The 24,339-nt window shown below is 40.4% G+C and overlaps 1 protein-coding gene across 2 annotated transcripts in view; it reads left to right on the forward strand.

Moving 5' to 3' along the window:
- The window catches only part of LOC140204072 (U2 snRNP-associated SURP motif-containing protein-like), a 108,351-nt gene that overhangs the window by 79,115 nt on the left and 4,897 nt on the right, over positions 1-24,339 (forward strand). For both annotated transcript variants that reach the window (XM_072270368.1, XM_072270369.1), the window contains 3 exons: positions 2,331-2,487; positions 22,212-22,322; positions 23,434-23,684. In XM_072270368.1, the coding sequence (XP_072126469.1) occupies positions 2,331-2,487; positions 22,212-22,322; positions 23,434-23,684 (519 nt within the window). The remainder of the gene's footprint in view (positions 1-2,330; positions 2,488-22,211; positions 22,323-23,433; positions 23,685-24,339) is intronic.

The following is a 24,339-nucleotide window of genomic DNA, read 5'->3' on the forward strand; positions in this document are numbered from 1 at the left end:
AAGGGGGTGAATACTTTTTATAGGCACTATACTTCGCCAAATGCTTTTTAAATTGTATTTGCCTCAACTACTTCCTTTGGCAGCACGTTCCATGTATGCAGCACCCTCTGCATGAAAAAGTTTCCCCGTGGATAGATTTGGTCCTTGGGTTGAGATTCTAAATTGGAGAAAGGCCAATTTTGATGGTATCAGAAAGGATCTGGCAGGTGTGGATTGGGGCAGGTTATTTTCCAGCAAAGGTGTATGTGGTAAGTGGGAGGCCTACAAAAGTGGAAATTTTGGACGTACAGAGTTTGTATGTTCCTGTCAGAATAAAAAGCAAGGGGACCAGGTTTAGGGAATCTTGGTTTTCGAGAGATATTGACGCCATGGTTAAGAAAAAGAAGCAGGTGCATAGCAGGAATAGGCAGGAAGGAGCAAATGGGTACTTGAGTATAAGAAATGCAAGAGAATATTTATGCGAAAAATCAGAAGGGCTAAAAGAAGGCATGGGTTTGCTGCAGCAAATAAGTTGAATCCCAAAGGCTTCTACTGATATATTAATAACAAAAGTATAGCAAAGGGCAAAATTGGTTCCCTAGAAAATCAGAGATGTCCACTCTGCAAGGCGCTGAAAGGGATGGGAGAGATCTTAGATGAATTTTTTTGCATCTTTATTTACTTGGAGTTGGACACATAGTCTTTAGAAGTGGTCAGAGCAGCAGTGAGGTCATGGGCTATATACAGATTATAGAGGAGGAGGTATTTGCTGTCTTGAGCCAAATTAGGGTGGATAAGTCCTCAGACCTGACAAGGGTTTTCTCCGATCTTGTGGGAGGCAAGTGCCTTACTGGTGCCTTAGCAGAGATAGTTAAAACATCCTTAGCTATAGATGAGCTGCTGGAGGATTGGAGGATAGTTAATACCGTTCCGTTACTGAAGAAAGAGTCTAAGAATGAGCCAGGAAATTATAGGCCAAGGAGCCTGTCATCAGTAGTGGATAAGCTATTGGAAGGGACTGATTAGGGATAGTCAACAAGGCTTTATGTGTGGTAGGTCATGTCTAACCAATTATAGAATTTTTCGAGGAAGTTACCAGAAACGATGAAGGCAAGGCAGTGGGTGTTGTCTACATGGACTTTAGCAAGGCCTTTTGGGAAGTCCTGCATGAGAGGTTGGTCAAGAAGGTTCGGTCTCTGGCTTAGAGGGTGAGGAGAGAGAGTGGTAGCAGATGCCGTTTTATTGATAACTGACCGGAGGCTTGTGACTAATGGTGTGCTGCAATGATCAGTGCTGGTTCCAGTGTTGTTTGTCATCTATTTCAACAAACTGGATCAACAAATTTGTGGTTGATAGCAAGACTGGGAGTGTAGTGGACAACAAGAAAGACTATCAAACCTTGCAGTGGAATCTGGATTAGCTGGAAAAATAAATTTAATGCAGACAAATGTGAGGTTTTGCACTTTAAGAGGACGAACCAGGGTAGGACTTACATAGTGAGTGGTAGGGCACTGAGGACTGTGGTAGAACAGAGGAATCTGGGAATACAGCTTCATAATTCATTGAAAGTGGCATCACGGGTTGATTGTTCAAAGTAAATTTATTATCAAAGTACATATATATCACCATATACAGTACAACCCTGAGATTTGTTTTCTTGCGGGCATACTCAGTAAATTCAAGAAACGTAATAGAATGAACGAAAGACCGCACCCATCAGGATGGACAAATAACCAATGTGCAAGATACCAAACTGTGCAAATACAAAAGAAAAAATAATAAATTTGTAACCAATAAATATTGAGAACTTGAGATAAATAGTTCTTGAAAGTAAGTAGGTTATGGGAACAGTTCAGTGATGGGCGAGCAAAGTTACCTCACTGGTTCAAGAGCCCGGAGACTGAGGGTTAGTAGGTATGACTGGAGAAAAAAAGCTGAGTAGATTTAGAAAGCTACACAAAAAGGGTACAGTTTCAGGCCGAAAAAAGGCAATCTACTCCTCAGCTATTTTTTCTCTAGTCCTGCCAAAGGGTTTCGGCCCAAGACGTTGACTACTCTTTTCCTAGATGCTGCTTGGCCTGTTGAGTTCCTCCAGCATTTTGTGTGTGTTCCCCATCTGTAAACCAGCACATGGCTGATTTGTGGTACTGTTTTATAAATTATGCTAGTGAGCACAAAGTCAGCCTGGGGCTCTCCTCAGTACTGCCCTGTCCTTGGCACAGGAGCACCTTCAGCATTGAGGACCTATAGTGCGTTTAACCAGAATGTAACAATTAGTGAAATACAGAATAACCAGGCTTTTATTAAACATTAATTTTCAGAATTCATTGAAGTCTGTTTCTTATTCACAGGAAGGAAATGAAAGAGGAATTGGAGGAGGAAGAGGAAGAAGATGAGGATGATTTTGAGATGGACAAATTATTACCAAAGGAAGAGCCTAGTGAATCCAGATCTCAAAAAAGGTTAGAAGTGTATGAAGAGAAACGTGCCAAACTGCGAGAAATTGAAGTAAGTGTTGAACTGAGCTTTTGTATAAATCTTGGCTGTGGTATAAATTTTTTTGAGGGTCAATGAATTGTCGAATTATGATCACTGCTGGTTTGGAGAATCATTTTAAAAATGACAGGTATCTGTATGACAACTGATTTAAAAGTAGACTAGGAACAAGGCTGAAGGAATTGACACAGATCCCAATCTGAGCAAGTATAGGAGAGCAGCATTTGCCTGAATCCTCCAGTAGTCTGGATTTGTAACGTGTAAAGTAAGACATTCTAAATGAAAGTGGCTTGGCGACAGATTTAGTGTTGGTAGAGAGGAAGGAAGAGGAATGGGATTGTCTCCTAACATAGGACTTAAGAAGAATGAAACAGGTTTCTCTGGATACAAGCAATACACATCAAATTTGCTGGTGAACGCAGCAGGCCAGGCAGCATCTCTAGGAAGAGGTACATTGTCGACGTTTTGGGCTGAGCCCCTTCGAAACGTCGACAATGTACCTCTTCCTAGAGATGCTGCCTGGCCTGCTGCGTTCACCAGCAAATTTGAGGTGTGTTGCTTGAATTTCCAGCATCTGCAGAATTCCTCGTGTTTACGTTCTCTGGATACAAAATGAGGTTTCTGACTTTGGGTATGTTTTCAGTTTTTCAATTGTTAAATTCAGATATTACATGTTTTGTGATCTGAGACATCTCTGACCCAAGTGCCAGGACCAAATGTGTCTCTGATTGAGTCCATTGCATTCTTAAGGGGGAATGTGAGTAACCAGAAGTTGTGGTACGTTTTGGTACCAACAACATACAATGGCATGCAAAAGTTTGGACACCCCTGGTCAAAATTTCTGTTACTGTGAATAGCTAAGCGAGTAAAAGGTGACCTGATTTCCAAAAGGCAAAAAGTTAAAGATGACACATTTCTTTAATATTTTAAGCAAGATTACTTTTTTATTCCATCTTTTACAGTTTCAAAATAACAAAAAAGGAAAAGGCCCGAAGCAAAAACTTGGGCACCCTGCATGGTCAGTACTTAGTAACACCCCCTTTGGCAAGTATCACAGCTTGTAAACGCTTTCCATAGCCAGCTAATTCTTGTTTGGGGGATTTTTGCCCATTCTTCCTTGCAAAAGGCTTCTAGTTCTGTGAGATTCTTGGGCCGTCTTGTATGCATTGCTCTTTTGAAGTCTATCCACAGATTTTCGGTGAGGTCAGGGGACTGTGAGGGCCATGAAAAAACCTTCAACTTGCGCCTCTTGAGGTGGTCCATTGTGGATTTTGAGGTGTGTTTAGGATCATTATCCTGTTGTAGAAGCCATCCTCTTTTAATCTTCAGCTTTTTTACGGTTGGTGTGATGTTTGCTTCCAGAATTTGCTGGTATTTAATTGAGTTCATTCTTCCTTCTACCAGTGAAATGTTCCCCGTGCCACTGGCTGCAACACAAGCCCAAAGCATAATCGATCCACCCCCATGCTTAACAGTTGGAGAGGTGTTATTTTCATGAAATTCTGCACCCTTTTTTCTCCAAACATACCTTTGCTCATTGCGGCCAGAAAGTTCTATTTTAATTTCATCAGTCCACAGGACTTGTTTCCAAAATGCATCAGGCTTGTTTAGATGTTCCTTTGCAAACTTCTGACACTGATTTTTTTGTGGTGAGGACGCAGGAAAGGTTTTCCTCTGATGACTCTTCTTTGAAGGTCATATTTGTGCAGGTGTCGCTGCACAGTAGAACAGTGCACCACCGCTCCAGAGTCTGCTAAATCTTCCTGAAGGTCTTTTGCAGTCAAAGGGGGGTTTTGATTTGCCTTTCTAACAATCCTACGAGCAGGTCCCTTGGAAAGTTTTCTTGGTCTTCCAGACCTCAACTTGACCTCCACCGTTCCTGTTAACTGCCATTTCTTAATTACATTACGAACTGAGGGAATGGCTACCTGAAAATGCTTTGCTATTTCTTTTAGCCTTCTGCTTTGTGGGCATCATTTGTTTTAATTTTCAGAGTGCTAGGCAGTTGCTTAGAGGAGCCCATGGCTGCTGATTGTTGGGACAAGGTTTGCAGAGTCAGGGTATTTATAAAGCTTTGAAATTTGCATCACCTGGCCTTTCCTAACAATGATTATGAACAAGCCATAGCCCTAACAAGCTAATTAAGGTCTGAGACCTTGGTAAAAGTTATCTGAGAGCTCAAATCTCTTGGGGTGTCCAAACTTTTGCATGGTGCTCCTTTCCCTTTTCTCACTCTAAAATTGTACAAAACAAAAATAATACACTAATCTTGCTTAAAATGTTGAAAAGAATGTTTCATCTTTAACTTTATGACTTTTAGAGATCAGTTCATCTACTCACTTATCTATTCACAGTAACAGAAATTTTGACCAGGGTGCCCAAACTTTTGCATGCTACTGTAGCTTGGGGTCTTGAAGAGTGAATATAGGGAGTTAGGAAAAAAGATGAAGAGCAGAACCTCAAAGGTAGTAACTTCTGGATTGCTCTCTGTACCACATTCCATGAGGGTAAAAACAGGATGATATTACAGATGACTGTGGCAGAAGAGTTGGAGCAGGGGCAGGGCTTTCAGATTTATAAATCATTGGAATCTTTTCTGGAACAGGTATAACCTACACAAAAAGGACAGGTTACACCTGAACTCAAGAGGCACCAAGGTCCTTACAGACAGGTTTGCTGGAGTTGTTGGAGAGGGTTTAAACTAGGTGGCAGAGGAATAGGAAACATAGTCAGATGATGGAGAATTTGGTGAAAAGGTAGATGTAATATGCAGAGAGACTGTAAGGAATGATAGGCAGTGGATAGGGTATAAATGCAGTCCTTTGGAGGGATTGAAATATGTTTACTATTAGGAACAAGGGTAAAACCTAGAACATGGATGTTGTTGCTCCTTTTTGCGCCTTGTGCATTAGGCAGCATTTTTGCCGTTGCAGTAGCATTTTTGACTTTTTTTATGAGGCCAAGTTGCTAGCTCAGCGCTCAACCCAGCAAGGATGGAAAGCGTGCAAGGGGACTGCCAGATTTGAAATCGGGATAATTTGCCTCAAAGTCCCATGCTGATGCCACTACACCACCGCCTGGCTAGAACATAGATCAATGCATGGAATTACAATGTTGTGGCTGTTATTGAGATTTGTCTGTCTCGAGGGTGGGATTGGCTGTTTGATGTTCCGGGGTTTAGGTGTTTCAAAAGGGAAGGAGGTGAGGGAAGTGGCATTGCTAATCAAAATAGTTTCACAGCTGCAGAAAAGGAAGATGTCTGGATGGATCGTCCACTGAGTCAGTATGGGTGGAAGTCAGAATCATACTGGAAGTAGTCTTGTAAGCTCCTCTTGGCTTAAGAGCAGATGAGAAGGCAGATTTTGGAAAAATGCAAAAATAGTGTTTGTTGTCATGAGGGACTTTAACTTCCCTAATATTGATTGGCAGCTCTTCCGTGCAAGAAGTTAAGATGGGGCAGAATTTGTCAGGTGTGTCCAGGATGGATTTCTCACACAGTGTGTGGACAGGTGGATTAGAGGAGAGGCTATATTGGATTTAGTACTAGGTAATAATGAATCAGGTGCCATCTCTCAGTGAGTGAGCATTTTGAACATTGTGACCATGACTACCTGATCTTTAGCATAGCCATAGACAAGGATAGGAGCAGATGGTAAGGGAGAATATTTAATTGGGAGGAATAATTGCAATGGTATTAGAGCAGATGATCTCAGGGAAATATCTGGGAGCACTTGCATGGGATTCTGGATTTGTCCCATTGAAACTGGGAAAGGATGGTGGGGTGAAGGAACCATGGTTGACAAGAGATGTGGAACATTTAGTCAAGAGGAAGAAGAAAGCATACTTAAGGTACAAGAAGCAAAAAAACAGGGAGAGTTTTGTAAGATAGCCAGGAAGGAACTTAAAAAGGGACCTGGGAGAGTTAGAAGGGTACATAAGGAGGTCTTGGCGAGTAGGATTAGGAAAATTCCAGGTATTCTGCATATTCTCAGTTTTTTTGTATTACCTTACTTTCCATTTTTCTAATTTTTCTATTTATGATTTATAATTTAAATTTTTAATATTTACTATCAATTTGTAATCCAGGGAGCGGGAAGCACAAAATCAAATATTGCTATGATGATTGTACGTTCTAGTATCAATTGTTTGGCGACTATTGTTCGTCCATCGTTGACGTCGATGAGGACCTCAACACCATTATGATGGTGTCAAGACTAGCGCGTGATTTGGATTTAAATGAGGGAGAGTTGCGCAGCATCAGCCTCACTCTCTCTTCTCAATTCCCCTCTGGATCCAGTGGCAAGACAGAGTCTAGATGGCTGGAGATGGGACTAGGCACAGTGGATGACCGGGACATCTTCTGTGTCTTGTCCTGCTCTACACGTTCCACGACGCTTGCAGAGACCGCCTTCTTGACCGTTGGACCTTCCATAGGTCTCGTCCACTCAATCCGCCGGAGTCTGTCTTCACGTGCTGGGATAGACAACTCCCTATCTCACCGAGGGTTTGAGACCCGTCGGCTACCCTCACCTGGTTTAGCCGGCTTGTCAAAGCCGTTGCCCGGGGTGTGGCCGCTGTTGCATGCAAACAGCTACGGGGAGCCACAGGTGAGAGTTGAGTGCCAGGTGGGGACCAAAGGTGGACTAACCGCCCTGAAAAGGACGTGACATGTTCCCCCACCAGAGGTGCTACCCCTCCCTGACACCCCATACACCCCAACTATAAAATATAAGTATATGCATGATGAGCAGGAGGACGACTAGAGTGAGTGTAGGACCACTCAGGAATAAAGGAGGAAATACGTTTGGAGTCATAGGAGGTAGGGAGGTCCTTGATGAATACTTTACTACAGTGTTCACCAGTGAGAGGAACCTTGATGAATGTGAGATTGGTGTAGAACAGGATAATGTGCTGAAGCATGAAATGCATCAGGATAGATGAATCTCAGGGCTTGGTGGGATATACCCCAGGTTATTACAGAAAGAGAAGGAAGAGATTGTTGGGGCATTGACAATGATCTTTGCATCCTCACCGGCCATAGGAGTAGTACCAGATGATTGGAGGGAGACAAATGTACCTTTGTTCAAGAAAGTTAATAGCGATAATGCTTGGACTTGAAGACCAGTGAATCTTACATCAATGGGGGGGGGGGGCAAAGGATTCTTAGTGACAGGACTTATGAACATTTGGAGAAGCATAGTCGTATTAGGAATAGTCAGCATGGCTTTGTGAGAGGCCAGTTGTGCTTCATGAGCCTTATTGACTTTTTCACGGAAGAGACAAAACAAATTGTTGAAGGAAGAGTAGTGGATATGATGTTAATGGATTTTCTTAAATGTTTAACAAGATTCCCCATGGAAGGCTCATCTGGAAAGTCATGAGGCCTCATGAGGCATGAGATCCATGGAAACTTGGCAGTGTGGATCGGAATTGAGAGTACGTGGTAGTAAATAGAGCATATTCTGTTGGAGAACAGTAACTAGTGGTGTTCCACAGGAATTTTTCTTTCACCTGTGCTCTTCATGATTTTTCATGACTTGGCTGACGAAGTGGAAGGGTGGGATAGTAAGTTTGCAGATGACATGAAGGTTGATTGTGTTGTGGATAGTGTAGAAGATGGTTGTAGGTAGACAGAATGCAGAGATGGGCTGAGAAATAGTAGGTAGAGTTCAATCTGGAAAAATGTGAACTGATACACTTTGGAAGGTTGAACTTGAAGGCAGAGTACAAAGTTAATGGTAGGATACTTAGCAGTGTGAGAAACTTGAGGGATCTTGGGGTCCAAGTCTATAGATCCTTTAAATTTACTGTACAGGTTGATTGAGTGTTTAAGAAGGCAGAATTCCAGAGGTCCAATCAGTGTTGGAAGCAGAGCACTTTGAAGAGGTTACTCGCAGGTTGGTGAAACTAGTATAAAAGGAGAGCTTCGCGGGTGTTCGGACATTCCAAAGGTCCAGTCAGCGTTGGGAGCAGGGCACTGCAAATTAAATAAAAGTACAGAAGGGGCAAGCAGGGTGGTCATTGTTGCGAGTCAGTCAGCGGTGCGAGTAGGAGCGTCAGGCATTGACTCAAGAGGCTGAGGCCAAAGACACAGGTTTGAAGATTTGCCCTTGGTTGCCCATTGTACAATGTAGGCAGGATGGTAGATAGAGAAGTGGAATGCTCCTGTAGGATGTGGGAATTCATGGACCCTGATAGTCTCCCTGATGACAGCACCTGCGGGAAGTGCAGCCGACCCCAGTTCGTGAAAGACCACATTAAGGAGCTGGAGTTGGATTAATCTAGGATCATCTGGGAGGCAGAGCAATTGATAGATACGACTTTTGAACAGATGATTACACCCAGAGTGCAGAATTTGGGCGGTAGATGGGTGAACACAGAGAGAGGTAAAGGGAGAAGGAAGTCAGTGCAGGTTCCCCTGTGGCCATTCCCCTCAGCAAAAGGTATAATACCCCTTTGGTTACTGCTGAGGGGTGTGACCTATCTGGGCAAGGCAGCAGCAGCCAGACCAATAGCACTCTGGTCGGCTCTGAGCCTCAGAAAGGTAGGGTGGTTTGGCAGAGCGATAGTCATAGGGGTACTCGATAGTTAGGGGAACAGATAGGAGATTCTGCGACAGCAAAAAAGATACCAGGATAGTGTGTGGCCTCCTGGATGCTAGGGTCCAGGATGTCTCTGAGTGGTTGCAGAATATTCTTGAAGGGGAGGGAGAGCAGCCGGAGGTCATGGTACATGTTGGTACCAATGACATAAGCAGGAGTGGAGTAGAGGTCTTGCACGGTAAGTTTAGAGAGTTAGGAAGGAGACCGAAGAGCAGGACCTCCAAGGTGGTAATCTCCAGATTATTCCCAGTGCCACAAGCTAGGAAAGGTCAGAACAGGAAGATGGCGCAGATGAATGAGTGGCTGAGAAGATGGTTCCCGGGGTGAGGAATTCAGGTTCTCGGATCATTGGAACCTTTTCTGAGGAAGGGGTGACCTGTACATGTGGGTGGGGTTACACCTGAACTTGAGGGGAACCAATATCCTGGGAGGGAAGTTTGCTAATATTATTGGGGAAAAACCCCATTTCCAGAAAAATTGGGATATTTTCCAAAATGCAATAAAAGCAAAAATCTGTGATATGTTAATTCACGTGAACCTTTATTTAACTGACAAAGTACAAAGAAAAGATTTTCAATAGTTTTACTGACCAACTTAATTGTATTTTGTAAACATACACAAATTTAGAGTTTGATGGCTGCAACACACTCAACAAAAGTTGGGACAGAGGCATGTTTACCATTGTGTTACATCACCTTTCCTTTTCTTTCTTTTTAAATCTTTTTATTGAATAAGTATACAAAGGGTAAACCATAAAGGCACAAATACACTGTTAGAAATTACAGGAAATATTAATACAGAAGAAAAAAATTGATACAAACAGTGCAATTTAAACATAAAATAATATGGTAAAATAATAGTATACTAATTTTTATATATATATATCAATAGAGAAAAGGAAAAAAAAAACCCCAAAAAAAACCCACTGTGCAACTAAACTAAAAGCAAAGCAAAGCAATGGGCTAACTTGGAAACATGTAGAGTTAAAGAACTTAAAATCACGTCCTCAAACCCGACCTCCATTAAAAACAGTTTTAAAAAAAGGCAAGAAGGGAATATAAATATGGAACAAAAGAGAGGAAAAAAAATTACATTAAATGAAAATATTGAATAAAAGATCTCCAGGTCTGATCAAATTTAAGTGAGGAATCATAAAGATTACTTCTAATTTTCTCCGAATTTAAGCATAATATCGTCTGGGAAAACCAAAAAAAGGTAGTTGGAGCATTAAGCTCTTTCCAATGTTATAAGATACATCTTTTCGCCATTAAAGTAAGAAATGCAATCAATCTACGGGCTGAAGGGGAAAGATTACTGGAAATTTTAGGTAATCCAAAGATAGCAGTAATAGGATGAGGAGAGATATCTATATTCGATACCTTTGAGATAATATTAAAAATGTTCTCCAAAAAGTTTCCAGAGTAGGACAAGACCAAAACATATAAGTTAATGAGGCTATCTGCCCCGGACATCTATCACAAAAAGGATTAATAAGAGAATAAAAACGAGCTAATTTATCTTTGGACATATGTGCTCTATGAACAACTTTAAATTGAATTAGGGAATGTTTAGCACAGATAGAGGAAGTATTGACTAATTGTAAAATCTGCCCCCAGTCATCCACGGAAATAATAGAACCCAATTCTTGTTCCCAATCTGACCTAATCTTATCAAATGGAGCTTTCCTAAGTTTCATAATAATATTATAAATAATAGCCGTTGCACCTTTCTGACATGGATTAAGGTTAATTATAATATCTAAAATATATGTAGGAGGGAGCATTGGAAAGGAAGAAAGTATAGTACTTAGGAAATTTCTAACTTGGAGATATCTGAAAAAATGTATTCTTGGTAAATTATATTTATTAGATAATTGTTCAAAAGACATAAGGGAACCATCTAAAAATAAATCCAAAAACCGTGAAATACCCTTAGTCTTCCAAATTTGAAACGCACGATCCGTGAAAGAGGGAGGAAAAAATATGTTACCTAAAATAGGGATTGCTAGCCCAAATTGGTTGAGATCAAAAAATTTTCTGAATTGAAACCAAATATGCAAGGTATATTTAGCTATCGGGTTAGAGACCAGTTTGAGGCGTTTCAAATCAAAAGGAAGAGAGAAACCTAAAATAGAGCCAAGTGCATAGCCCTGAGCAGATTGTAATTCCAATACTACCCATTTAGGAATGGATAGTGTATCTTGGTCAAGTAACCAAAATTTCATATGTCGAATATTAATTGCCCAATAATAGAATCTAAAGTTAGGTAATGCTAGACCTCCATCTCTCTTGGCTTTCTGTAAATGTATTTTACCCAATCTCGGGTTTTTATTTTGCCAAATAAGTGAAGAAATTTTAGAATCAGCTTTATCAAAAAAAGATTTTGGAACAAAAATCGGTAATGCCTGAAATATATATAAAAATTTTGGCAGAATAAACATCTTAACTGCATTAATACGACCAATCAAAGTTAAATATAATGGAAACCATTTAGATGAAAGTTGAGTAATATGATCAATTAAGAGTAAAAAATTAATCTTAAATAAATCTTTGTATTTACAAGTAATTTTAATCCCAAGATATGAAAAATAATTATTAATCAATTTAAACAGAAAGTTATGATACAAGGGAAGTTGTTTATTAATCGGAAAAAGTTCACTCTTACTAAGATTTAATTTATAACCTGAAAAAAGACTAAATTGTGCTAATAAATCTAAAGCAGCAGGGATAGATTTTTGAGGATTAGAAATATATAAAAGTAAGTCACCAGCGTAGAGTGATATTTTATGGGACTTTAAGCCCCGAGTTATCCCAATAATATTTGGAGATTCTCGAATGGCAATTGCAAGAGGTTCTAATGCAATATCAAATAATAAAGGACTAAGAGGACAACCTCATTGAGTACCTCGAAAAAGAGGGAAAAAGGGTGAGCTTAAAGAGTTAGTACGGACCGAGGCCATAGGAGAATGATATAACAGTTTAATCCAGGATATAAATTTCGAGCTAAAATTAAACATTTCAAGCACCTTAAATAAGTAAGGCCATTCTACTCTATCAAAAGCTTTTTCAGCATCTAAAGAGATAACACACTCAGGAACATTTTGTGAAGGGGGTATAAACAATATTTAACAGTGTGCGAATGTTATAGAAAGAGTAACGACCTTTAATAAAACCCGTTTGGTCTTCCGAAATAATAAAAGGGAGTACTTTTTCTAATCCGTTTGCTAATAATTTAGAAAAAATTTTAGAATCAACATTTAATAAAGATATTGGTCTATAAGATGCACATTGAGCAGGATCTTTATCCTTCTTTAATATTAGAGAAATTGACGCTCTATAAAAAGATTCAGGAAGTTTACCAAGTTTTAATGAAGCCTCCAAAACCCTACAGAACTAAGGGATTAATGAAGGTGCAAAAAACTTATAAAATTCCACGGTAAACCCTTCAGGGCCAGGAGCTTTCCCCAGGTTCATAGAGGAAATAACATTCTTAATCTCATCAGTAGTAATGGGAGTATCAAGCATAGAAGACATATCCTGTGAAATCTCAGGGAAATCTAGGTTATCTAAAAAGTCACTCATATATTTAGAATCTCGTAAAGACTCAGATTGATATAAGGAAGAATAAAAATCAAAGAAGGTTTGATTGATCTCCGCATGATCAAATATCAGTCGATCATTTTGATTATAAATCTAGTTAATTTGAGATTCAGTATAATTAGACTTCAGTTGGTTAGCCAACAGTTTACCAACTTTGTCACTGTGTACATAAAATTCACTTTTTGTTTTCTTTAATTGGTTTACAATCGAGGACGAAAGTAATAAACTGTGTTCCATTTGAAGTTCAGTTCTTTGTTTATACAACTCCTCAGAGGGAGCTGTAACATATTTCTTATCAATTTCCTTAATCTTATCCACAATTACCAACTCCTCCTGCTTCAACTTCTTCCTCAAAGCAGCAGAATACGAGATAATCTGACCATGAATATAAGCTTTAAAAGTATCCCAAAGAATGTTCACAGAAATATCCTCTGTGTAGTTGATTGTAAAAAAGAGATCAATCTGTTCATTCATAAAGTTAACAAAATCCGAGTCCTGAAGCAGCAACGAATTAAAACGCCATTGTCTATTATTTTGTGTATTGACCTGAATTTTAATAGAAAGCTTAAGTGGAGCATGATCCGAAATGGTTATAGAATCATAATCACATTTAATCACTGAAGAGATAAGCGGAAAGTCAATAAAAAAATAATCAATTCTTGAATAGGAATGGTGAACATGTGAAAAAAAAGAAAAATCTTTTTCCTGAGGATGCAAAAAACGCCAAATGTCCATCGACCCAGAATCAGAGAGGAATGAATTAATCAAAGTTGCAGATTTATTGGGTAAGGTCCGTAGAGGAGCCGAACGGTCCAAAACTGGAGATAAGCAAGTATTAAGATCGCCGCCCCAGATCAATGAAAACTCATTCAAATTCGGGAACCGATTAAATAATGATTTATAAAATTCTGGACAGTCCATATTGGGAGCATAAACGTTAACCAAAACTACATTTTTATTGAATAGTAGACCACTAACCAGTAGAAATCTACCATTCGGATCAGAGAGATAATATCATGTTGTACAAAAGTAACTGAGGAGTCTATAAAAATAGAGACGCCTCGAATCTTAGTGTTAGAATTCGAATGAAACTGTTGGTCCTTCCAGAATTTAAAAAAACGTAGTCTGTCCCTCCTCCGCACATGGGTCTCTTGTAAAAATAGAACATGTGCTTAAAGTCTCCGGAATACTTTAAAAACTTTTTTCCTTTTAATAGGATGATTAAGACCATCAGTATTCCAGGAGACAAAATTAATAATAGACTCCATAAACCCTAAAGTCAACCTGCAAAAAAGAGGATTGACGATAGGTTCGACCCACGAACCGGGAAAGGGAACAGAACAAACCAGAGATAACGGGTAGGAGAACGCAATCAATGCTTCAGTAATGTAAATAGCCCAAGAAGAAAAAAACTAAAACGTGAAGCCACTCCCACCACCCCCCAGCCCATGACCCCAAGGCTAAATCTAAAGCAGACCCGCCAGAAAGAAGCAAGCACTAAAACTACCCCCATGACTTCCGATAGACGCTCACTAAAAAAAGTGTAAATATAAAAAAGATCAGCTAATTATAAAACAGTAAAAGAATAAAAAAAAAGTAGGTCAGTTAAGACAAACACGATATAAAACAGAGAAAAAGCCAGAAAATATAAAGAAAACCATAATAGACCACAGACCCTATGATAACCAAAAAAAAGAAATGAAATTATTAATATAAACTAGTTAGGAAAACCTACAGAAAAAAGTACATTTAAAGACTACAAAATTTAAGGCCTCAAAGGAAATACATGAAATGATGCTGAGGGAATAACCACCCATAATCCCCAAGGAAAAAGAAAGGAATGACGCAGTTAGAAAGAAAGTTTGGCAACCGTATTAATTAATCAAAAAAAAACCTTTTCTGCCCATATAAAGCAACCAAAAATTAAACCCGACAGGTTCACAACCTCCGATCAAACGGAGATAATTAAAAATTACGATTAAGATGTTGAAGGTGAAAATTGATCCAGATAACTCTGGGCATCCGATGGAGATTCAAAAAAACGAAGGGCTCCGTCAGGCATACGAATCCTTAAACGCGCAGGGTAAAGCAGCGCTGGTTTTAAATCCATCTTGTAGAGTTCCGACATCACAGATTTATAACGAACCCGTTGATCCCGAATCTGTTTGCTGAAGTCCTCCACGAATCGGAACTGAAGATTCAAAAAATCAATATAACCTTTCGATCGAACAAATCGAAGCAGTTTCTCCTTGTCTTGAAAGTAATGAAAACGTAAAATGACATGTCGAGGTTTATCTGACTTAGACGAATATGATGGAACTCTGTGAGCCCGATCCAATAATGGTGGTTGATCAGGAAATACGGTAGGAAATGCATCTTTTAAAAGTTGAGAAAAAAACTTTATAGGGTTGTCAGATTCAACAGCTTCACGAACGCCAATAATTCGAATATTCTGCCGTCGCATTCTGGATTCTAAGTCAGAGTTTTAAAAGTCAGAAAGTCCAGTTTTTTCTTCATTGAAGTAATTGTTTCTTCAATTTTCTCCATCTTGAGTTCATTTTGTTGCGTGGATTTTTGAAGATTAGATATAGCCGACTGATGTTCCGTGATAGATGTTTGCATTTTATCGATTGAATCTGCAATTTTCTGGAAATTAATTGAAATTTCCGCACGAGCCAGCTCCGTTATAGAGGTTGAAATTTCCCTTTGAATTAGATCCGATATAGCTTTCAGAGTCAACGGTGGTTCAGTCGGAGGGAGATCGGTACCTTTCGGTCTAACCGGAGGTTTGCCGTCTTTCCCATTTTTTCCGTTCTTAGACATAGCAGACCTTAAAAGCATCCGAATATCAAAAAGCCCAATTTGTTTCAGATTATTGTAAAAGTCGATGCCTTAATGGTTAGTTAAATATAGCTGATCATAGGAAAAAAAACTCGGAGGTAATGGAGCGAGTCAAGAACACGACTTCACTCCATGAGCTCTACCGGAAGTCTCCACATCACCTTTCCTTTTAATAACACTTTTTAATCGTTTTGGAACTGAGGATACTAGTTGTAGTAGATTTGCAATTGGAAATTTTGTTCATTCTTGCTTGATATAAGACTTCTCAACAGTCCGTGGTCTCCGTTGTCAGATTCTCCTCTTCATGATGCGCCATACATTTTCAATAGGAGATAGATCTGGACTGGCAGCAGGCCAGTCAAGCACACGCACTCTGTGTCTACAAAGCCACGCTGTTGTAGCCCGTGCAGAATGTGGTCTGGCATCGTCCTGCTGAAATAAGCATGCATGTCGCGGGAAGAGACGTTGCCTTGATAGCAACGTATGTCTCTCTAAAATCCTAATATACGCCTCAGAGTCAATGGTACCTTCACATACATGCAACTCACCCATGCTGTGGGCACTGATGTACCCCCATACCACCACAGATGCTGGCTTTTGCACCTTTCGCTGACAACAATCTGGATGTTCGTTTTCATCTTTGGCACTGAGAACTGGACACCCGTTTTTTCTGAAAACTAGCTGAAATGTGGACTCATCTGACCACAGCACATGGTTCCCTAGTCTTTCGGTCCATCTGAGATGAGCTCGGACTCAGAGAACTTGCCGGCATTCCTGCATAGAGTTGATGTATGGCTTCCTCCTTGTGTAATACAGTTTCAAGTTGCATTTTTGGATGCAGCGACGGACTGTGTTGAGTGACAATGGTTTTCCGAAGTACTCCCGAGCCCAGGTGGCTGTAATTGTCACAGTAGCATGGCAGTTTCTTAGGTAGTGCCGCCTGAGGGCTCGAAGATCACGCGCATTCAACAGTGGTTTCCAACCTTGCCCTTTACGCACTGAGATGTCTCTGAATTCTCTGAATCTTTTCACAATGTTATGTACTGTAGATGTTGAAAGACCTTAATTCTTTGCAGTCTTGCATTGAGAAATGTTCCTTTTGAACTGACTAACAATTCTGTCACGAATTTTGGCACAAAGGGGTGAGCCATGACCCATTCTTGCTTGCAAAGACTGAGCCTTTGATGGACGCTACTTTTATACCCAGTCATGATATGTCACCTGCTACCAATTAGCCTGCTTAATGTGGAGTCTTCCAAACTGGTGTTACTTGAATATTCTGTGCACTTTTCAATCTTATTTTAACTCTGTCCCAACTTTTGTTGAGTGTGTTGCAGCCATCAAATTCTAAATTTGTGTATATTTACAAAATACAGTTAAGTTGGTCAGTAAAACTATTGAAAATCTTTTCTTTGTACTTTTGTCAGTTAAATAAAGGTGCACGTGAATTAACATATCACAGATTTTTGTTTTTATTGCAGTTTGGAAAATATCCCAACTTTTCTGGAAGTGGGGTTTGTAGATTTGCAGGGGGATGGGAACCGAAGTGAAGAGGCAGAGGCTGGGGTGGTTGGCGCACAAGTAGTGACAGCGTGTAGGGGGCTTATGTGGAAGGATAGGCAGATGATAGAGCAAAAAAGTGCTTAGCCATATGATTTGAGATGTATCTATTTTAATGCAAGGAGTATCATAAGCAAGGTGGATGAACTTAGAGCATGGATCAATATGTGGAACTGTGATGTTGTGGCCATTACAGAGACTTGGATGACTCAGGGACAGGAATGGTTACTGAGTGCGCTGGGCTTTAGATGTTTCATAAAGGACAGGGAAGGAGGCATAAGAGGTGGGTGAGTGTCACTGCTGATCAGGGATAGTGTCACGGCTGCAGAAAAGGAGGAAGTCATGGAGGGATTGTCTACTGAGTCATTGTGAGTGGAAGTCAGAAACAGGAAGGGGACAATAACTCTACTGGGTGTTTTTTATGGACCCCAATAGTAACAGAGACATTCAGGAGTAGATGGGGAGGCAGATTTTGGAATTGTATAATAATAAGGTTGTTGTGATGGGTGATTTTAACTTTCCTAAAATTGAATGACATCTCCTTAGAGCAAGGGATTTGGATGGGGTCGAGTTTTTTAGGTACGGTATGTTCAGGGAAGTTTTCAGATGCAATATGTAGATAAGCCAACTAGAGTAGAGGCTGTACATGATCTGGTATTGGGAAGTAAACCTGGTCGGATATCAGATCTCTCGGTGGGAGAGCACTTTAGAGGTAGTGAGCACAACTCTATCTCATTTACCGTAGTGCTAGAGAGGTATAGGAGCAGACAATTTGGGAAAACATTTAATTGGGGTACAGGGAAATGTGATGGTATTAGGCAGGAACTTAAGAGCATAAATTGGAAGCAGATGTTCTCAGGGAAATGCACGGCAGAAATGTGGCAAATGTTCAGGGAATATTTGCATGACATTCTGCATAGGTATGTTCCATTGAGGCAGGGAAAGGATGGTAGTGGAAAATCTAGATGATAAGAAAAGAAAAGCTTATGAAAAATTCAAGAAACTATGTACTGGTAGAGCTCTAGAAAATTACAAAGGTGCCAGGAAGGAGCTCAAGAATGAAGTTAGGAGAGCTAGAAGGGAGCATGAGAAGGCCTTGGCGAGCAAAATTAAGGGAAACCCCAAGGCATTCTTCAAGTATCTGTAGAGCAAGAGAATGAGCTGTGTGAAAATAGGACCAATCAGGAGTGAGAGTGGAAATGTGCTTGGAGCTGGAGGAGGTAGTGGAGGTACTTAATGAATACTTTGCTTCAGTATTCACCAGAGAAAAGGATCTTGGCAATTGTGGAGATGACTTACAGCTGACTGAAATGCTTGAGTGTATAGACATTAAGAAAGAGGATGTGCTGGAGCTTTTGAAAGGTATTAAGTTAGATAAGTCGCTGGGACCGGACGAGATATACCCCAGGCTACTGTGGGAAATGAGGGAGGAGATTGCTGAGCCTCTGGCGATGATCTTTGCATTATCAATAGGGGCGGGAGACGTACCAGTGGATTGAAAGGTTGCAAAAGTTGTTCCCTTGTTCAAAAAAGAGAGTAGAGATAACCCAGGAAGTTATAGACCAGTGAGTTTTACCTCAGAGGTGGGCAAGTTGTTGGAGAAGACCCTGAGAGGCAGGATTTATGAGCATTTGGGGAGATATAATCTGATTAAGGATAGTCAGCATGACTTTGCCAAGGGCAGGTCATGCCTTACGAACCTGATTGAATTCTTTGAGGATGTAACAAAACACATTGATGAAGGATGTAGTATATATGGAGTTCAGCAAGGCATTTGATGAGGTTCCTCATGCGAGGCTCATTCAGAACGTAATAAGGTATGGGATTCAAGGAGACCTTGCTTTGTGGATCCAAAATTGGCTTGCCCACAGAAGGCAAAGGATGGTTGTGGATGGTTGGTATTCTGCATGGAGAACCGTAGTATCCCGTAGGGATCTGTTCTGGAACCCCTCCTCTTTGTGATTTTTATAAATGACCTGGATGAGTAAGTAGAAAGGTGGGTTAGTAAGTTTGCTGATGACACAAATGTTGAGGGTTTTGGGGATAGTGTGGAGGACTGTCAGAAGTACAGCACGACATCGATAAGATGCAGAACTGGGTTGAGAAGTGGCAGATGGAGTTCAACCCAGATAAGTGTGAAGTGGTTCGTTTTGGTAAGTCAAATTTGAAGATAAAATTATAATCATATTCGTGAGGCTCTTGGCAATGTGGAGATCAGCAAGATCTTGGGGTCCGTGTTCATAGGACATTCAAAGCTGCTGCGCAGGTTGACAATGTTGTTAAGAAGGCGTATGGTGTGTAGGCCTCCATTCACCTTGGGATTGAGTTCAAGAGCTGTGAGGTGATGTTACAGCTATATAAGACCTTAGTTAGACCCCACTTGGAGTACTGTGTTCATTTCTGGTCACCTTATTACAGGAAGGATGTAGGTACTGTAGAGAGAGTGCAGAAGAGCTTTACAAGGATGTTGCATGGATTGGAGGGTGTACCTTATGAGAATAGGTTAAGTGAACTTGGCCTTTTATCCTTGGAGCAACAGAGGATGAGAGGTGACCTGATAGAAGTGTCACCAACCTAAACTGAATTGACTTTATTTCTTACATCCTTCACACACAAGAGGAGTAAAAATCTTTATGTTATGTCTCTAACTGTGCAATGTGCAATTTATAGTAATTTGTAATAAAAAGTATGTACACCAGGACTGTCAATACAGCATAGAAATACAATTGTATCAGGGTGAATTAATCAGTCTGAAGGCCTGGTAGAAGGAGCTGTCCCAGAGCCTGTTGTCCTGGCTTTTATGCTGCAGTACCGTTTCTTGGAATGGAGCAGCTGGAACAGTTTGTGTTTGGGGTGACTCTGGTCCCCGTTGATCTTTTGGGCCCTTTTTACGCACCTGTTCCTGTAAATATCCTGAATGGTGGGAAATTCACATCTACAGATGCGCTGGGCTGTCTGCACCACTCTCTGCAGAATCCCGCGATTGAGGGAAGTATAATTCCTATACCAGGCAGTGATGTAGTCAGTCTGGATGCTCGCAGTTGTGCCCCTGTAGAAAGTCCTGAGGATCTGGGGGCTCATGCTAAACTTCTTTAATCATCTGAGGCACTGTTGTGCTTTTTCCACCATACAGCCGGTGTCTTCAGACAACTTGAGATCCTCGGTGATGTGTATGCTGAGGAACTTAAAGCTGTTCACCCACTGAACCCCAGATCCATTGATGTCAATAGGGGTTAGCCTGTCTCCATTCCTCCTATAGTCTACAACCAGCTCCTTTGTTTTTGTGACATCGAAGGAGAGGTTGTTTTCTTGTACAAGATGATCAGAGGCATTGATTGTGTGGATAGCCAGAGGCTTTTTCCCAGGGCTGAAATGGCTAACATGAGAGGACGCAGTTTTAAGGTGCTTGGAAGTAGGTACAGAGGAGATGTCAGAGGTAAGTTTTTCACACAGAGTGGTGGGTGTGTGGAGTGCACTGCCAGTGAATGTGGTAGAGGCGAATACAATATGGTCTTTTAAGAAACTCATGGATAGGTACATGGACCTTAGAAAAATAGAGGGCTGTGTGACTATGCAGTTTCTAGAGTAGGTTACATGTTCGGCACAACATTGTGGGCTGAAGGGCCTGTAATATGCTGTAGATTTCTGCTTCTTTAGTATGTTGGTCTTCGTTAGTTGGGGGATTGAGTTCAAGTGCTGAGAGTTAATGTTACAGCTCTATTAAACTCTGGTTAAGGGCTTTATATATTGTGGTTAGTGCTGGTTACCTCCTTATTGGAAGAATGTGGAAGCTTTAGAGAAAGTGCTGAGGAGATTTACCAGGATGCGGCCTGAACAAGAAAACATCTTGTATCGAAAGGATGAGTGAGCTAAGGCTCTTCTCTTTGGAGCAAAGGAGGATGAGAAGTGACTTGTTATAAAATGAAAAGGGGCATATATAGAATGGACAGCCAGCACCTAAATCCTAAGGCAGCAATGGCTAACACCAGAGTACATCCTATTAAGATGTGTGGCGGGAAGTTTAGATAGAGGAGATGTCAGAGGCAGGTTTTATAAGAGTGATAATTGTCTGGAACACACTGTTGGGTGTGGTGATTGAAGCTGGTACATTAGGCACATTTTAGAGATTCTTAGATAGGTGAAGATGAAAGAGAAGTAGAGGGTTATGGCTTGTATAGGAGGGAGTATGAGGTAGGTGTGTATAGGTTGACATAACATGTGCCGAAGGGCCTGTACTGTGCTGTACTGTTCTGTGTTCTAAAACCAAGTGCGCAAAGCTTGTCAGTCCCCTTGTAACCTGCTTCTGTTGCATTTGGCTACTTGTCACACTAGTTAGCTGGTCAGTGTTACTGGAATCACAAGGAAATTCAATTTCTGCATGATATCCTACAGAATTGTGTGGCATTCTCATGGAATACTGTGGAGGCAGCAATTGGATCACTCTCCCAGAATTCCCTAGGGCTTGCTTACGCTATGCCCACGTTCTCGGCGCCCACAGATGAAGTAACCAGGACCCAAATTGGCCCCATTTTGAAGTTTGGAGGCTTAATCCAGATGTAGGCCCATAACCAGCTTTAGTTGCAGTCTGCAACTATATAACACTGGTGCACCCTTCTGGTGGGTTCAGGACTGTTACTGTCACAGGTAGTGCAGTTTCACAGTTCTCTTTTAACACATTATTACTGATGTAAGATTCTTTATCAGAGTTGGATTTACAAGGGGAAATCGGTGTCCAGTTTCCTGCCTGTCAGCATGAATAGCTGCTTTCATTTAAAAAAAAGTTTAAATGTAATTTTCTGAAAAATAAACCTTTCGTGCTCTTTCCCTGGAAAAAAAAGTGCGCAGTAACATTATTCCAAAACTCCCCTGCCCAGGATGAACTGCCACTCCCCCGCCTGACAGTTTGCATCAGTTTTCATTGCGTACAATTTTCAGGCATTGTTGTCTTCACTCGGTCTTATCATTGGGAATTTTATTGGGATTTTATTGTATTGGTCATGAAATGTAAATAACTGGAATTCTATGATTTTCTACAACATTATACTAGACTTGGCAGTATTGAATCGATGGTTATTTCGCATTTTAAACTTCAAAAATAATTTACTTTGATAACCTTTTATCTCTTTCCTTTGAGCTGAAAGTTATGAAATTTCAAGATGAATTGGAATCTGGTAAAAGGACTAAGAAATCAGGAATGACTTTTCAACAACAGGTTGAGCATTACCGAAGTAAACTATTACAGAAGGTAAGATTGTATGCTGTAGTTGATTAGTTTCCTGGAATTGAACACAAATATCCACTGGCTTTTTACGCAGTTGATAAGTTTTGATCTATCATATATTTGAAGATCTGTAAATGATAAAAAGATAGCCACTGGTGTCCATTACTGCAGTCATTCTGGATTTCATATGTAACATTTTCTTATCATATGTAACATGATAAGAAAATGTTACATATGAAATCCAGAATGAAATGTTAAATATTTATATTATTAATCCTAATTACATCCCAAAGTCCCAAAGATGTGTCATTGGTAAATTAATTGGTCATTAAAAATTTCCAAACTGGGTAATTCGTTTGTGTGGATGCTCTGTGAGGTACCCCACCCCGCCCAAATAACAGACAATACACCAGATGCAATTAAATGATATACAGTTTATAGATATTACTGGAACTATATAATTAAAAGAGAATAAAATATAAAAGGAAAATAAAAGGCGCCACACTTATCAAAGTTCAATCTCTTCGTGCACAAAAAAACCGTTGGAGCTCAAGGTCCTTCTTCTTCACCCTGCGACCCCCCCTCGGACCACCTCAACCGGCCGCCTGGGACCAACAACGGTGGTTGACCAGACGCTCCACATGAGTCCGTCTCAGTCTCCTCGCCGAACGTCCCGCTCGGGGTCCGATCCTGTTAGCGGACTCACAGAACCTCATCCATCCTCTGTCTTGCTCTCCCACCTTCTGCCCCAATACCCCGCGCATACAGTATCTTCAAATACACCAAAACCATAACAACTATCCCAATTGGTTAATAGCACTCTCTTATCAGACTCTAAAGCAAAAACAAACTGTTAGCGCAAACTTTCTCAGTGTTTAACACAACAAAACCGCATTCCCCAGATTAACATAACAAAGACGCCATTTTAATTAGCCTCCGCAGTAACATAAAAATCGAAACCCCCTTACACTTAGCATCATGCAGATGTTTCTGTAAGAAGAAGAAAGAGAAGAGATGAGATGAAGGGCCTGCTTCTGTGCTGTTTGACTATGACTGTGGCTGAAGTTCGGAGTTGACATTTCATAAAATGCTAAATAGTTGCATTACGATCAAAAATGTTCTGTTTTTTGCCTAGGGAATGGAAAAGGACCAGGATAAAGAACTAGAGAAAGAAGTTTGTGATACTGAGAAAATAAAAGAAACATACAAAGAGAATGACAGAAAAGAGAAGATTAGAACTGAAGAAAAGATCAAGGACAAAGATAAAATCAAAAGCAAAGATAAAGACAAGATCAAGGTGAAAAACAAGGAAAAAGAACGCAATAAAGATCGAACACGAACTAAAGAGAAGCACAAAGACAAAGGGAATTCCTTGTCACCTTCCAGGTAAGTAAAATAAGTGTGAAAGAATAAACTTGAAAGCGACTTGTAAAGTTGAATCAGGTTCACAGGTCTGGCAAGTGAGACAGAAAACACTGATTGTGAATAAGTACATTGATCATTTATTTACAAACAGAAAAAATTCGACCAAACATTCATGTTCCCCAGGTTACAGAAACGACAAAGTTGAATATTCAACAAACATGCAGTACATTCAACAAACATACTCAGTTAAAATCATGGGCAGAGCATACCTTCCCAATGGTTATGTGCACTGCTTGACCTAAACAAAGGGAGAGAGAGCAAGCCTCTTTCACATGTTATTTTATATCGGGATATTTGAAACTGGACACCAGGCGGCTAACCAATAGGAAAAGCAGCTGCAGTTTCTAAACTAATCAATCATGACAAAGCGACTTTCATCTGGCAGAATAAGCCACACCCCCATGGGATACAACCTCAGAATTCAAATGATGTCTCAAACTAAAGTGAAATTGTCTGCTGAAGAATGGTGGCAGATGACTGGGGGGTGGTAAAGGGTCTACTAATTTTGTACAGTTGCTTAAGAAAGGAGGGAAAGATGCACCAAGTCTTTACAAAATTTAAAGGTTAATTTGTTACCAAAGTATACAACTCTGAAATTGTATACTTGGATAATAAG

Source organism: Mobula birostris, chromosome 10, assembly GCF_030028105.1.
Source record: "Mobula birostris isolate sMobBir1 chromosome 10, sMobBir1.hap1, whole genome shotgun sequence".
Taxonomy (NCBI): domain Eukaryota; kingdom Metazoa; phylum Chordata; class Chondrichthyes; order Myliobatiformes; family Myliobatidae; genus Mobula; species Mobula birostris.